This window comes from Tiliqua scincoides, chromosome 1, assembly GCF_035046505.1.
Source record: "Tiliqua scincoides isolate rTilSci1 chromosome 1, rTilSci1.hap2, whole genome shotgun sequence".
NCBI lineage: Eukaryota > Metazoa > Chordata > Lepidosauria > Squamata > Scincidae > Tiliqua > Tiliqua scincoides.
Window position 1 is genome coordinate 182,723,380 of NC_089821.1, and position 16,286 is coordinate 182,739,665.

At 43.8% G+C, this 16,286-nt stretch overlaps 1 protein-coding gene across 1 annotated transcript in view; it reads right to left on the reverse strand.

Annotated features, from left to right (window-relative positions):
• CEP162 (centrosomal protein 162) overlaps positions 1–16,286 on the reverse strand; it is a 59,266-nt gene that overhangs the window by 15,863 nt on the left and 27,117 nt on the right. The window contains exons 11-21 of the mRNA XM_066612487.1: positions 15,845–15,964; positions 13,953–14,144; positions 12,491–12,572; positions 11,351–11,624; positions 6,999–7,257; positions 6,081–6,226; positions 5,321–5,545; positions 4,196–4,333; positions 1,983–2,095; positions 1,257–1,362; positions 403–529 (exon numbers count right to left, since the gene is read on the reverse strand). Coding sequence (XP_066468584.1) covers positions 403–529; positions 1,257–1,362; positions 1,983–2,095; positions 4,196–4,333; positions 5,321–5,545; positions 6,081–6,226; positions 6,999–7,257; positions 11,351–11,624; positions 12,491–12,572; positions 13,953–14,144; positions 15,845–15,964 — 1,782 coding nt within the window. The remainder of the gene's footprint in view (positions 1–402; positions 530–1,256; positions 1,363–1,982; positions 2,096–4,195; positions 4,334–5,320; positions 5,546–6,080; positions 6,227–6,998; positions 7,258–11,350; positions 11,625–12,490; positions 12,573–13,952; positions 14,145–15,844; positions 15,965–16,286) is intronic.

The following is a 16,286-nucleotide window of genomic DNA, read 5'->3' on the forward strand; positions in this document are numbered from 1 at the left end:
ATCACTCCCTATCTCAAGTAATATCACAGAGGCACTCCTCCCTGATGATGATCAATTGTACAGTGGTCTTGTCTGTGTGATCCCCTTCAGCTACTTGAAGGAAAGAAATCACACAAGCAGGCACTGTACAGGAGCAGCCAGCTTCTTGAAGTGGGAAGTGGAGGACAGAGTGCAGCTGCTAATGTGTGAGGCAGGGGCTCTTCCCCCCCCCCATCTCTCATGATTCCCTTGCTCCTGAACTTGCTCCCTTAGTATGTGCTAATCATGAAGAGGTTGCAGTATCACAAAAGACAATGAAAGGCTACTGGAAACACAGATGCAATATTTTCAATTACTTTTGTGAAGAACTACCTTATTATGAAAGCTAAATAGTAAGATCTTCCAATCAGGGTAATGCTTTACCTGAAATGGAAACAATCTGGGCTCTTGCCAAATCTCGCTCCTTTTTCACTTGCCCCAAATCTACTTCAAGGGCTTGTTTATCTTGCTTCAGTCGTTTCCTGTCTTCAAGCAAGCTGGCTTCTATGGCCTACATTCCCCCCCCCCCCAAAAAAAGAATAAAAGTATACAGAAAACAAGTCATGAGAATATCACCTGTTCTAAACCACTGAACATTACACAAACCTTGGTGCAACAAAAGATTTTCAGACACAGGTCTGCTGTACTGAAGACACAACATGCTGCTTTATGGGAAAAATCCACATTCAAAAATTGCTCTGCATAGCTATTTAGAGGGGTGCAATCTTGGCAAACCACACCCTTCCTGGGGCAGTAAAGTCATTCCTATCTCATATCACAGCTTTATAGTGTAAGGTGAACCTCATTTATACGTTAACTCCTTGAAAGAAGAACAGGAGACAAATGTGACAAACAACTGCAGACTGGAACAGAGATGCCATCAGAGTGCAGGCCAGCTGATGGGGGCAGCAGCAGAGAAAAGCTAGCAGCAGCACATGCCTCTGTGCACTGTCAAAGTGCTTTTACATCTTCTTAAGGGCCCAGTCCTATCTAACTTTCCTGCACCGGTGCAGCCATAATGCAGCCCCATGGTAAGGGAACAAGTGCTTCTGCACTTTGAGGAGGATTTTGTGACTTCCTCCCCACCACAGGATGCAGTGTGCGCCCCACTGGCACAGCTGCACCAGCACTGGAAAATTGGATTTGGCCCTAAGGCAGTTAGCACTGGCGGAACTCTCGTTCCACCAGTAGGGCAGCCCAACAGGATTGGGTTCTAAGGGAATAGCAAAGAAGCTAACCTTGGCTGCTCGAAGTTCGAAAACCAAGTCTGTGAAACTTTGATTTCCAGTTGGTTCAGAATTCTGCACACCGCATGATAAAAGGTTGTTTTTATCCATCTGTTCTCTAATTGAATTTGGAAAAATTGGAATTAGTGATCTGGCATAGTTTTGTATTTCACAAGCCCCAGTCAGTAGTCCCACTTTTAAACACTATTCTCACAAGTGAATCTGAGTATCTGTTCGTGTGTCTTAATGACTTAAAGTTATTTGCAAAAGGCACAACATTCCCACAAAGGCTTTGCTTACTTGGTACTTCAGCTACAAAACAGGGATCTTGATCTCTCCAGTCAGGTTTCCTGAATGGCCTCCACTTTCAAAGGCAAATTTTATTCTGAATACTGTGAAATCAAAGATGCTGCAAAAAGCTGACCAAAAGCCTGTGTACTGACCACGTGCTCTGGCAGTGCTGTATTTGCAACAGCTGCAAAGCATGTTGTGCTGGCAGAACGCGCATTCCAATGCCATAACACCTATAGGACTGGGCTGTAAGCCCCATTTATTTCAAATAAGAAAGTTAAACCTATGCTTAATTCCTTCTGCGTAAATAAATGGAACTTAATTGTGCTTAGCTTTGACTGGATCACACTCAAGTATCAATGAGTGTTTGTTTAACTGAACTGCCTCCTATTTATTTTTGCTTTACTTGTTAAGATCTACTAAAAAAAAATCACCAAATAAACTCACTTTAAGGATGCTAATTCAGTCACCAAACGCTGGTTTTCTTTAAACATGTTTTCCTCATTTTTCTTGTTGTTCATCTGTAGCTCTTTCACTTGCTTATATAATCTTTCATTTTCCTTAATTAAAGATCAAGAGTTACCTTCACTTAATCACCATTTACTCATGTGGAAAGACACACATATACAGTGCTCTTTACAAATTCTAGAGAGCAGATGTACTGGTCTGTTTCAGCAAAAGCAATGAAAATTTCATTTTGTTTCAGCAAAGCAATAGTCTTTTCTTTTGGTGTCTCCAATGAAGTGGACTTTGGCCCACAAGAACTGATGTCACAATAAATATGCTAGTCATTCAGGTGTCACAACTCTCCCTTGTTTAACAAATAATGTACCACACAGCATGCTAAAATTTGTGTTTATAAAAGCAACTTCCAACAACAGTCATCATTTTCAAAAGTGAACATTTTCAGTTTGCAGTGACCAGTATCCTCGACATTACCATCATGGATTCCATCAATCCAGTTCCGATTCCTCACTACCCACATTCTGCCTTTCAAAAGATGGGAACATGGACCAAAAAGGAGTAGAAAAATTGCCCAAAACAGTCACTCTACTCCTTTATCCTTGCCCTCTACCTTTTCACAGCATAGCAGGCTGAAAGAACAAATGGGGATGGGAGGGAGCAGACTGGGCAACCAGACATGGTAAAGTCAGGGCAGCATGGCAGCTGTGAGCTAGCACACCGTCTGACAAGGCCAGCACACCGTCTGACAAGACTCAGCTAGAAATTTGTATGGAAGTGCTGCTTTAGCCCTACTTCCTGTTTGCTGCACCCTGCTTCTATGCCATCATCTCACAGGTGGAGATGAGTTTCTGCAATTTGTACCTGGAAATTACACAGCTAACACCTGATTGTGTGACTTGCCCTGAGTAGTACTCCATTTCTTCCACTCCGCTACATGTGAATAAGTACCGTACTGAACACTCATCCACAATACCCCTCACTTATGATTAGGCAACAATTGTCCATCTTCTCTTCTTTTATTATCACAGGCTTTTCTGCATCCCTTTTGCACGGAGATTTTGCTTAATTTCTATTCATTTCCTTTTACAATAGGGACAAATGCTGTTGCATCTGACCTTGCACAACTCAGCCACTTCACAAACAAGCTTTCCTGCCCTCCATTTGTTACTGTACACTGTATCAAAGTTATTGGCCTTTGGGAAGAAAAGTGTTCTGTCAAAGTGGCTGACTGATGAAGCAAATCATTTTAGTCCACCAACAACTGATGGTGAACAAAAGATGTGATAAAGTATGTTGCATCAATGAGCGAATGACTAATTCCTTTCACAGAAAGCCAATTCCAATCCTACATGATCTAGACTCTTTTCTTTCCACACTTCAGCTACATGCATATTCACAAGGATACCTTATTAAATTGTTCAAAGATAATATCCACATGCTAAGTCACATAGACTACTGTTATATTGCATTATCACACTAACAGCCTGATCCTGAGCCCAATCAGCGACGCTTGCTCCCATGTTGCCCAGGCAACAGCTGTCCTGAAAGTGTTGAAAGTCTTATACCACTGGCACTGAGCCCACAGCGTGGTCAGAAGCCAGCACCAGTCGGCGCTGGGTCTCAGTACCACCCGGATGCCCAGGAGGAGTGCGGAGCAGTAAGGATCCCTGCCAGGTGGTGGGGAGGCTTTTCAGAGTGAGGGAAAGGTGGAGGGAAGGCAGGAAGGGGGTAGAAAGGAAGAGAGGGAGGGGAGGATCAGGCCTGGCAGGGGTGCAGGGATGGCAGCAGTGGCTGCTACCTGATCTTATACCTCCTCCGAAGTCTCCTTGGTTCTGTGCCCATTAAATAGCGGGTGCAGATCTGAATAGACCCATTGGGGCTGCCAGGACTTGACATGGGGTAAGAGAACTGGCGCAGATCCAAGTAGACCTGTAGCTGCTGCTAGGGTCTGACACAGGGTAAAGGGTTCCCTTATCTCGAGGTGACTTCCAGCTGCTTCTCTCCTCATGTGGGATACAGTGGTGGCTATTTCAGCGCTGTTGTATTGTACCATGGGACGTCCCATTAGGATTGGGCTGCCTGTGCTATATCTGAACACAGTCATAGCTTTTAAAGATGACCATGACGTTTACCTAATAAGAAAAATCCTACCTTCTGCAGTCTACCTTTTTACAACAAGAAAAATAAATCCTTACCTGTTGATACCCTTGAAGAAGGATCTCCTGATTCTGGACTTCTTTTTGAATTTCTTTCAACATTTCTCCATCATCAGGAATTTTTGTGCACATGTGTGCCCATTTTGTTCCTTTGTTCAATTCGTCACTCTTATTTAGCTGATAAAACATGCATGATAGATATGAAATTGTTAGCCAGAAGGAGACCTTATAAAAAGGCTTGCCTCCATTTAATGGGATGTTTTTCATCTTGCTAATCAATATTTTTATCAGGACAATTCCCAAAGAAGCTCAGGATGTCCTATATGGCTTTATCCCATTCTATGAAAACCATAAATTAAAAAACACTGGCATTTCTTTTATTATTAATAGTTCCTGCAGAGGTTTTATAGCTAAATATTATATTTTCTTAAATAAGATATAAAAAAGATGCAAGGAGCTCAGTGCTCTGGCTTTCTGCCGGAGTACACTGTTGCAAATATGCTGTACGGCATGTTTGCGAAGTTTACCGCTGGGCTAGCGCCCATGCTAGCCCAGTGCTGGCTGGCGCTGGGCCAGTGCCTGGCAGGCGCACGGCCTCTGCCACTTGGCGGTCTCATGGACCGCCAAGCTGCGGAGAGGATAGTGGGGGCTGGGGGAGAGACGAGGAGGAGGCGTGACAGAGAGGGGGGGAGGCTGGCAGAGGGCAAAGAGAGGGCAGGGAGGTGGCATGACGGGGAGGTGGGGCAAGGGCTGGCAGAAGGCATGACGGAGGGTGGGAGCGGAGAGGCAGGGAGGCAGGTCTGGTGGGGCTCCGCTCCACCAGATCCAAAGCATTCGTGCGGGGCTCACTGCCTGACATGAATGCTGTTCCCTCACCGCCAACCTTTTGGTCGGTGGTGAAACAAGTAGCCCCATTGCAGGGCTGTTTCCCTTAATGGGGAGAAAGAGACCAAAGTCCCCTGCTGCAGCCGCGTGCCCCAGGCAGCTCAGGATTGGGCTGTTATTCTTCTAAAAGCAAAACATCACTATCATTTTGTAATATGCCATATTCAGTGCTTTATAAATTGATATTATTACAATTAAAATGAAATAAATGTCATGTTTAGTGAGCAATATAAGAAAGTAACTATTTTTTTTAATTGAATAGGGAAAGGGATTCAGTACCTGAGTTCGAAGAACATAATTTTCTTGGTTTAGCTGAAAAAGCTCTTTATCTTGTTGCATTTTCATTTCCAATATTTTTGTCTCCATTTCCTTCTCCTTTTGCAAAGATGTGGCTTTTAGCTGTAGAGTCAAATCATGGGCTGTAGCCCATTTTTCCTCTGCTTCCTGAACTCTTTTTAGTAAGTAAAGCTCCCTCCCGCTGCTTTGGGGGGAATACGAGGAAACCTAGTTTAAAAAAAATGGGCAGCATCTAGAGCAGCTATTTTCAACCACTGTGCTGTAGCACACTGGTGTGTTGCGAATGGTCCCCAGATGTACTGTGGAAATTTGGGAAAAGGTCCTTTATTAGGGGGGCCATTGAGGGATGTGAGCCCTTCATTGGCTCACAGTGTACCTTGTCAATTGTCAAAAAACTGATGGTGTGCCTTGACTATTTTAGTGCCTTGCCAGGGTGCTGTGAGATGAAAAAGGTTGAAAATCACTGATCTAGAGTATAATGTTCATGGAAACTAAGCCCATGAAAACCACCTTTCCCCATCTACTCCTCCCCATCAAAGTTCTCTGAAAAGTTGCTGCTGACAGTATGTGGAATGCATATGGAATGCAGCATGGGGGGTGGGGGAAGATATCTCAAGCAAGGGTAAAATACCTGGAAGCCAGAAGGGAACAGCTATGCATGGCTCAATCTATTGCATATTGCTATTCCCTGCCACATCTCCTTAAGAAATGTCAATCTGGGAGCAGCGACTCTGCGACTTACATTGTGAGTCTGAAGGCAAGAGTCCCTTGCTTTAGCTTGTTGTTGAAGACTATTTGCTGATGGATGTCCAGAAGTAACAAGGTTATTTTTCCTTGTAGAAACTGGATCGGCTGTTGTCTGTAATAACTTAGTTCCAGAAAACATTTCTTTGTGACACAGAAAAAATGTAAATCAATCAATTTTATTTATAATACAATATATTTTATACTACTATACTATATATTTTATATAGTACTTTATAATACCTGGAAGTGGTTCCCAAAGTTGTACTTGGACTTTGGGACTGCAGGTAAGAATATGTGGGGGTGGGGCCTAGGGTGGGGTGTTCTGATGGCAATGCAGTAATTGCGGTGCCGTGGGGACCCAGTGTTTTTCCCCCTTATCTGCAGGGTCTTACTGGCCTTGGGGAGGATCTGGGAGGCCCACAGCCCCCTCTGTAGGCCTCCTAGATGCTTGAAATTGCTCTGTATGGGGACTGGAGTGCACTTCTGGTTTTCATGTGAAAACCATTCTCCTTAAGGGGGAATGACCCAGTTTTGGTTCCCCATGGTGGGTTGCGACCCACCACTTTGGGAACCATTGTTATACTATATACTATACACAATGCTATATATTGTATATAATACTATATATTTTAAAAAGCACTAGTCCCAAGAACTGTACAAAATTAAACAGAGACCAGCTTGGTTCAATGCAATCTATACAAACTTGGAGTGCTAGATTGCAGTCACAAATATTTAGTTAAGTATCAATTTTGTTTTTAAGTGTTTGAAATTCACCATATAAATCACATTTCTAAATACCATTATCACAAGAAGTAACATGCACTAACGTAATTTTGAGGAGTTCCACACTCACATTGTACCTCTATGAAAAACAAAACATGCTTTCATTAAAAACATATGAACAATCAGTTACCTTTTTGTCTTGGAGGGGATCTGGCTTTTAAAACTGGCTTTTTGATACCTTCTTTTAATCCCTTCTTCTCATTAACAGTGGAAAGGTGTTTTAATGGAGAACTAGATTTGCCATATCCAGAACTCCTAACAGCAGTATAAGGTCCACTTAGAGATTTCTTTTTATGCATAGCAGCTGAATTTTTGGTATTCTTATACATTACTTGTTTGTTTATCACTGCATTTAAACCCTCTTTAGTCCAAGTGCTGTCCTGATGTGCCTGAGAGGAAGATGAAATTTTTATCAACAAACCTAGTTTGGGAATGTAAAAATAAGCATGTACAATTAAAATATATAACGAGATTGCTAAATCTACATGCACTAAATTTGTGGTCATTTGAAAGTTCAAGGGGGATAGTAGTGATTACAGCAGCATTAAGCCATAATGTGGCACATACAGTACTAACATTCCAATGAGCTAGATCTAATTTCCATTTAGTTCATTCATAAAACATCATTCTGTCAGCAACCAAACCCAAGTACTTCCTAAGGTCTGAAAACAAAGGACAACCAACCAATTTTCTTTCAGGCACATGAAGCTACACAATTAGAGTGCCCAGAAAAAGAGGGGGACTGCAATCCTAATACAATTTATCTGAAAGGAAATCTCAATGGATTGTATCCAAAGAAAGTTACATTCAGACCAAATATGTAAAAACCCAAATGGAAATGAGCATTTGCTATGGAACAAGTGCATATGTGGATGCAAAACTCACACAGCTTCCCAGGAGACCAGTTGCAGACCTGCCATAAGGTCCAATGGTACGAAAGCCCTGGGCACAAGCTACTAGGACTCCATGGAAGCCTCTCTGAGGCTCCGGACAGGGTCGGAAACCGCTTCTAGTTTTCCAGAAGCACAGTTTACAGCACTGGGGAACCTCAGAGAGGCTTCCCTGATGTGTGTGGAGGTTGCGTGAGGCTCTATGAGGCTCAGGTGAGTGGGAAGGGGTGGCTTTTTGTGCGGGAGGTGGTGGTTACAGCCTGTGGGGGGGCACCATCACAGACCTTTGACCTGGGTGTGGGGCTGTGGAGGTCTGCCGCTACATGAAACATCAGTGAGAATTTTTTTATTCAAGTATCCGTTTCACTTTTTCTTCTGCAAATTTCAAATTTTCCATTTGGGTTTTGAACATGTGATAGGAAAACACATGTGGTCTTCAATATCTGTAAGTTTCAAGTACTCAGAAGAGGTGAGTGTCACAAACTTAGGGGGGTTTGGGGTGCTCAGAGTACTTGGTTCTCGGACTCTAAAGTCCTCAAGTCACCCCTGTCCAGTAGTACTGCCACCACCCTGTATGTGCCAGTGCCTCAGTCCTGGGACACTGAGACCCTCTAGGCTTAACTCTATCCCTTGCAGGCACTGAGCTCTTTCTCCAATTAAAGCTTCAGTTCTCAAGTTACTAGACCTCAATGAGCACTTGGTAGGTTGCTGAACGGCTAGGCAGGATTCTGAAACTTTGTCCCCAACAGGCAATGAAACAACTTAGTAAAAGAGATTTTACTTTATTAAGTACATAAGGTTACATAAGGCAACAAATGCTAGAGGCATAAACATCTAGGAAACATAACAGCAATAAAATAATAAAGCTAGCTGGCTATCTCTATTAATCTCTATCTCTCACCTGGGTCTTGTAGATCTTTTAGCTCCAGGCTACCTGTTAGGCCAGATGCCCATGGTGGACAATGGAGCTCACAGCGTGCAGTATGTTGCACCCAAAAACTCTGCCCAAGAAGAACTGGACACACCCCTTGGGGTACTCATTATTATACTTCTTATGCTAATAGTACTGAGGTGACTTCATACTTATTTAGACTGTCCAATCAGAAACTTTTGAAGACAGAATCTTCTCAGAGTGGGTCTGGTTGCTAGCCCTCCTAGTTCTTACCCCTCCCAACTGGAGATTCACAGCTGCATTCCATTCCGCTTGATCAGGTGACCCTCAGTCTACTGAGGTGTTAAACATTCCAATGGGTTGTAATTCTTGTTGTTTGTTTACTCACATTCCTGCAGCTAGGAACTGCTAGCCACTTCTCTGTTACTGACTTAGTTTGGTTCAGGCTTCACATGCTAACCTAGGCCTAAACTGTACATATTCATGACACGCTCCCTTTTGGGAAGAGAGGCTCGGAGGTTCAACACCTTCAGCCACTCTTTGCTAACACACAGGTCAGGGCACTTCTTATAATGAGCTTACTCTACAGTTACTTACTAAGCAATACATAGCAGGGTTTACTAACAGGGTATAAAGCAGTGAAAGCTATAAGGCAGTTTGTATTAGCAACATTAGATACAGTGAGGTTACATGGGGAGTACTTCACAGACTTCGTACTAATACAGTTTGGTTACTATTTATGAACTAGTGCTTTGCTGATTTTCACTACACCACATGCGCGACAAAGCATCAGCTAAAATACTCTTAGAACCTGAGAGATGCTGAATTTCAAATTGGTAATCCAGTAGTGATAAAGCTCAACGCAGGATCCTTTGATTTGTCTTTGGCTTTAGCCAAGAAAGCTAAAGGTGAGTGATCTGTTTGCACCAGGAACTTAGTTCCTAACAGGTAGGGTCTTAACTTAGACAAAGTCCACACTAATGCAAGACATTCTAATTCACATACAGCATAATGGGTTTCACGAGGCAATAGTTTACGACTTAGATACACAATTGGATGTAACACTCCTTCAGATTTCTGTAAAGAACAGCTTCTAACCCACTCAAACTTGCATCAGTTTGAACCACAAACTTTTTAGAAAAATCTGGTGCTCTCAGGACAGGTGCTTAGGATAGACCTTGCTTCAGGGCATCAAAGGACTTTTGACACTCAGCTGACCAGTTGAGACAGTTCCCTAGAGACTGGCTCCTGACTGAGCCAACCTTTGCTGTAGCACATCCTCTCCTGATTTCTGCTTTACAAGGCAGCCATCTCCTCCCCATTGCTTGTAGCAAGCAGGAGGGACAGATGTGAATGTGGTGGGCATTTGAACTGTGGCTGATTCTTTGGATGAACTAATGATGCAAGATACAGGTATTCCAACTGCTTCAGCAACTCCTTTCAGCAGCAAGGGGTTTCCTCACTGTCTGAAGAACCCTTCATGGGGCGAGGCAGACTTGAGAGCATTTATACACATTTGGCAAGAAGAGGATGTCTGGGTAGCTTTTGCCAAAATTGCTGAAACATGGAGAAGTGCTACTATATTTTGAAAAGCTCAAGGTCAAAGGCTACCTGAGGGATCTTGAAATGTGCAGGAGCAAAGTCAAGGAACTACAAATTAGTGAAGAAGGACAATAGCCACTCTGGGTGCTCCAGAGCAAGCATGTTCTTCTCCAACTTCCTTGACCAGCTCCTCTGCATGGACCTGGGGGGGGGGGCGGTGGTATCCCACATGAGAAGCTCAAGGGTAGTGCAGCAGCAGAGGAAGTGCACTCCTACACCAAGGAATGCAGTGTAAGCAGACAGTGAGGAAGAAGTGGTCTTAAGCTTGGTTTCTGTCAACCCCGGGAGTCTCCCTCCCCATAGCCAGGATCATCTGCAATCTGTCCCAATCTGTAGGTGATGCAGAGTGTCCACTGAATTATCACAACAGACAACATCAGAACCAGATAATTACCCCCATCCCTGTGGAGTGTATTTGGGGTAGGCAGACAGGTAGTGGAAGTGGGGAGAGCTGAAATGGGGGATGATACGGAGGAGACAAAGGTAAAGAAGAAGCAGTGGAAGGTTGGGCACCTTGGAAGATGTCAGCTAAGGGCATCAGTTTGGGAGAGAAGGAACAGAGAGACTAATCACCCCAGCAATAGGAGAAGGCAAAATGAGAGACCCACATGGCACAGTCCCGTTGCTTGTGCTCATCCTACTTGTCTGCAGGGGAGGGGAACAAGTAGAGCTGAACATCTGTGAGGCTCCAGTTCAGGCACTGGCTGCTATAGCTGCTGCCAGTGAAAAGGCTGAACATGTAGGCAGATAGGAGTGTTTGCCTCAGAGGAAGGGTTGTGGTTAGGAAATGTATCTTGTTTTCCTCATTGCTTTCTCAGCCATCGGTAGCCACTCGCTCCGCCACTCCCAGTAGCCTCCTGCCTCAACCCTCCCCCATGCCATCTTGGGTCTGTGAAAGGAGTCCCCCATAGATGAGCACTGGAGACTATGGTGAATTTATTTATTGAGCGTGTTATTTCAAAAATTGGCAGGATAAATTATACTTCTGTTCTTAATTTGCAAGTCAAACATGCACAAATTAAGACAGTGTAAATCAAGAGCTACCAGTATATGGTTAAGCTTTATCCATGTATATAAATGGATATAGATACTGCTTACCTGGTTAGTTTTATTTTCTTGATGAAATTCGGAGGATTTGTGGAGAACAAACTCCTTAATTTTATCAGCCTCAGAATCTTTGCTGGCTCCTTGATTATGACTACCTTTATTATCTTGTGTTGCAACTGCCTGAACAGAAACATTGTCTTGCTCATGATGCTGGTCCAGCAAACACTCAATATTTTGATTTTGCAGAATAGTGTCACTCTGGGGCTCCTTAAGTGGCAAACAGATTCCTAAATCATCTGTGCTGCTATGCAGCACTTTCACAGAACTACAGAAAGAGAAAATAAAAACATATGTGATGAGACCTGGTCTTTCCTCACTACATATGATCACTAATGATATCATATAAAAAAACTATACGTAGTTGATGCTGGTTAACACAGCATAACATCAGAGCCCATTTAACTTATACCAGACTCCTGCAGGACAGGATTTAAGCAGAATTTAAACTACAGATACTAGCTAATAGGGACAAAAATGGAACAAAAATAGGCAGTGACTATACGGAGTCATATAGTGGAGGAATAACTTCAGGATTAAATGCCAACTGTAATCTTTGGGACAGAAGAAGCAGCCGGAGGTCTCCTTGGAGTAAGGAGACAATGGTTCCCTTACCCCATGTAGCACCTCTGCAGCCCCTATGGGTCTACTTGGATCTGCAAAAGCAGAATCACTGGTGCAGATTTGAAAAGCCCATGTCAGGCTTTCAGCACAAAAGTGGGGGATAGGACTCCGCTGCCGTCTCTGCTCCCCTCTTAGGCCTGAGCCACCCCATGGGCCACCCTTTCCCTGCCCAGAAATACCCACTCTCACACCTTCCTCTTGTCCAGGAATGCCTTCCTGCTGAGCGGCGGAGTACTTACCGCTTGTGGGTGCCTGGCATCCTCCCGCCAGCGAGGAGGCGCAGTGCCAACTGTTGCTGGCCTCCCCACTGGTGCCTCTCCCTTCCTGGATGCTGCAATGTGCCTTATGACATATTTGTGATGGCTGTTGCTTGGGCAGCACACGAGAACAATGCTGCCCAGGCGGAGGATCAGGCTGCCCAGCAGATACCCAAATATACCCAAATTCTTTCAACAGGGTAGAGAGAGTGAAAACAACAAGGTAAACAAATGCGTTTTCCATAATGAATACCTCTTAGGTTCCAGATCATAGCCCCTGGCAAGAGATGAATCTGCTCTGATAGGTTTCATCAATTCTTCTATGGTGGGCAAATCTAAACCAACGAAACAACAACATTCTAGATCAATGTACAGTACTGTCGTAGATCAACAATACTTTAAATGAAATGCATTCCCTTGATTTAAAGTTTGGGATTTTTTTCCTTGTTCATTTTTAGAGCCATGAAGAAAAGGTGAAGGGAAAATTCTTCAAAAAATCACAAAGTCCACAGATCATACAAGGTTACCATGAAGGCCAAAAACTTTTTAGAAATTGGAGTGCAAGATTTTCAGGTTTTCATGGTTCTACTAAACTCTGTGACAGAGGCAATCTTTATAGCAGAATCACATAAATGCTCTTTAGAAATTGTACAAAGTCAACATGCTCAAGGACAGCAAAACTACTCCCACTGACATGCATTCACAATGGTATGATGCCTACTTCTCCATGAAGTCATCTCATGTTTAAGCATTATGAATATGAATAATGGAACAACATGGGAAGGGTCAATAACAGTGCAAGTGTTTCCCATCCAGGTTGCCCAACCATTCCCAACTAGGTAACAATCAGATGGGAAACACTGATTCACCACATGATTCTGGTGTTCACACACATACTGCAGTGGTGCGGGATTAAACCGCTGTTGATACATGCAAATGGCGCCATCACTGATATAGCAATACAAATAGAATTTCCACTGCTACTAATATTTACTACGAAATCAAAAGTTTCTTTTTTGGCTCTATCTAGAGGCAGAATACAGATCCAACCTTGTTATACACAGATTTAACTCAATGTGAATAGCCACTGCAAATGAGAAGGAATGTGCTGATCCCTGGAGAAGGGGGAAAATACATCCCTTTAAAATCACAGTTAAAAAAAACTTTTTCTTACTGTTGTAGAGAGACAGACATGAAAGCAATTAAAGGTATAACCTAATAATCCATGGATTTTACACCTGTGGAAAAATCCATGAATTTTTCTATCTCAACACAATGAGAAGGGCCCTTTAAATTAAAGGAAAACAGTCATTTAACAAGAGCCTTCTTAATGTGAGAGAGGGCAGCCAGCTGACAATCCATCAACCATTCTCTCTCCAGGTACTTAGAACCCTCCCTTCCCCCTGAGCAAGTGAAAGAAAGATAATCACTTCGCTCTGGGTGAAGAGAGAGGTCCCTGGCTGGGAGTGGAGTGAAGCCTTTCTAAGAAACTGATTGATGGATTCTCTGCCTAATGATTCTGTTTTACATCACAAAGGTCAGCAAGACTTTTTTAAATCGCCCGCAAAAGGACATTTTTAAAAAATGGATTTGCTTTAATGTGATTTTTGCCATCCATGAGTTCTGGCAACAGAACCCTCGAAAATAATGAGACACAACCTGTATATTGTTTGGGTAAATGAATCAACCAAGAATTTGAAAGTTTCAGCATTTACCAGATTCAGTAGTGGAAGTATTTTTGGGACAATCTTCTTTATTCTGTGAAGCATCTTTGTTGGAATTCTCTGTAGTTTCTATTTTACTGGCATTAATTCTTTGCTCATCTGTGTCTTCTAAAGAATGTTCAATATGGCAGTAGGCCTGATGCAAAGCTTCAATATCACTATTAGTTTGCCCACTGGAAATACCTAATGAAGGAAAGAAACAAAAAGCCAGTCAAGATGGAGTGAACTGTAAAATCTATTCAAGAGGGAACATGTCAATAAATTTATAAATAAACTATAAAATCAATAAATTAATAACACAAATGGACTAACTGTTGCTCACAACCATTAAAATTGTCTATCAGTGTGATGTCAGTAAAATGCTGATGGCATCCTTAGTTATTAAGGGGTCACATTCCCCTTGAAGGATCAGATTCACAGTCGCAGAATTCTTCTGGACTCAGCCTCGCTCCATGATATGCAGTTGAAGCTGTGGCCAAGAGCATTTTTACCCAGCTTCAACTGATGGGCTAGCTGAGGCCTTTCCTGAAGAAAGGAGATTTGGCTACAGTGATCCACATCACATCTGGACTACTCAGGCAGCCCGATCTTATGCTCTGGCTGAAATGGCTACTGCTATACATTAAGGGGCCAGAGCAGCCAGTGGAGTTTCCTTGGGGTAAGAGAACTTTGGTTCCCTTACCCTGGGGTAGAACTCTGCTGGCACCAATGGGTCTCCTTGGAGCTGTGCCCGCTATCTAGTGAGTGCAGAACCAAGGAGGCTGGTGTCAGGCAGCGCGGCTCAGGAGGGGCATTGGTTTCAGTGGCAGCCTCTGCTGCCGACTCTTGATCTGCCCACTGGTCCTCCCTCCATCTTCCCAGTCCACAACTGCAAACTGGAAGTGGGTTGCAATCACTATTTTTAGCTTTCCTGAAGTGCAGGGAGCCCCGCAGAGGGGTAAGTGGGGCTCCCCACACCCCTCCCCGCCGGAGGCTGGTGCTGGCTGTAGTATGCAGAAAAATTCCTTCTGTCCCTGGTGGCGGCACGATTATGGCAACTGCATCACTGCCTCCCCACTGCCCCTTAAGGGGGCAGAGACAGGGCTTCCCTGGCTGGTAGGTCACAACCCACCAGTTTGAGAACCACTGCATTAGGGCATAGACCACTGTAACCAGATCCAACTGACTCAGACCTGTCAGCTGAGACTGTGTCAGCAGTAGCTAGAGAAAGGGCCCTGTGGCCACAGATGCCACTTGAGCATCCAGAGACAGTTGTGGGTCCAGGTGAGATCCCAGGCTGTGAACCTGCTCCTCCAGAGTGTTACCCCAAGCTTAGATCTAGAACCTGCAACATAGCCTCCTGGATCAGGAGGACCTCTGTCTTGTCCAGGTTTAATTTCAGTTTATTAGACCTCATCCAGGCTTCAACCACTTCCAGGCAACACCCAAGAACTATGACAGCCCCTCCCCCCATTCTCTTGGGGCACCAAAGGCCCTGCGCCTGTTGTTGCGCCCTAAGGGTGCCCTAAACCTTCTCGCCCCTACCCCCGCTCCCGGTAGTTGCCATGCCTCCACCTCACTGTCAGCTGAGGTGGTTGCCGCACCCTGGGTCAGAGGTAACAAGCGGGAAGGCGCACCACGAGGGAGGGTTCCCCGCTGGCTGCTGCACTTGGCAGCCAGGCAATGGAGCTTGGACTTGCTGCCGCAGTAAAAAAATTACTCTTTGGGAGAAAACATTAATGAGGTCACACTCCAATAGGATTTCAATTATGCCCTAAATGCTTGCATAGTCACAAGTTAACCATGAAGAAATAGATATGACCATTAAGATCTCTAGTCTCACTTCCATTTACAGCATGGTTAACAGATAGGGAAATAAACAGCTGTTCAAAAGGCAGGCTTACCTGTCCCATTCATTTCATTTGCAGGAATCTTGAGAGGGAGCTGTTGTTCTGTAACAGCTGCTTCGTGCTGTTCACTGACTTTCTGAGTCTCCATAGTGGAATCCTGGGAATCAAGGACAACTAAAAAGAAAAGTTAGAGAAATTGCCACTTAACAAGATTATATCCTCTGTACATCAAGCTACATTATGTTACTTCAACTCTCAGCTCTTTTGCTTTTTACAGCACTGCCTTTAAAAGTATCCATCTAAAAACAATCCCAGCTTTCCCCATCACTGCAATAAACTTTAGGGTGAGTTACACACTTCCTGAAAAGTTCACAAATAAGAAATTTAAGAGTAAGGAGGCTAGGGCAGGAATTTTTCTGTTCACTGAATTGACCATAGGTAGACAGTTTTTTCGCCTACCCCTGACTGTTGGTGTGTTGGGATCTTTCCCTCTGCC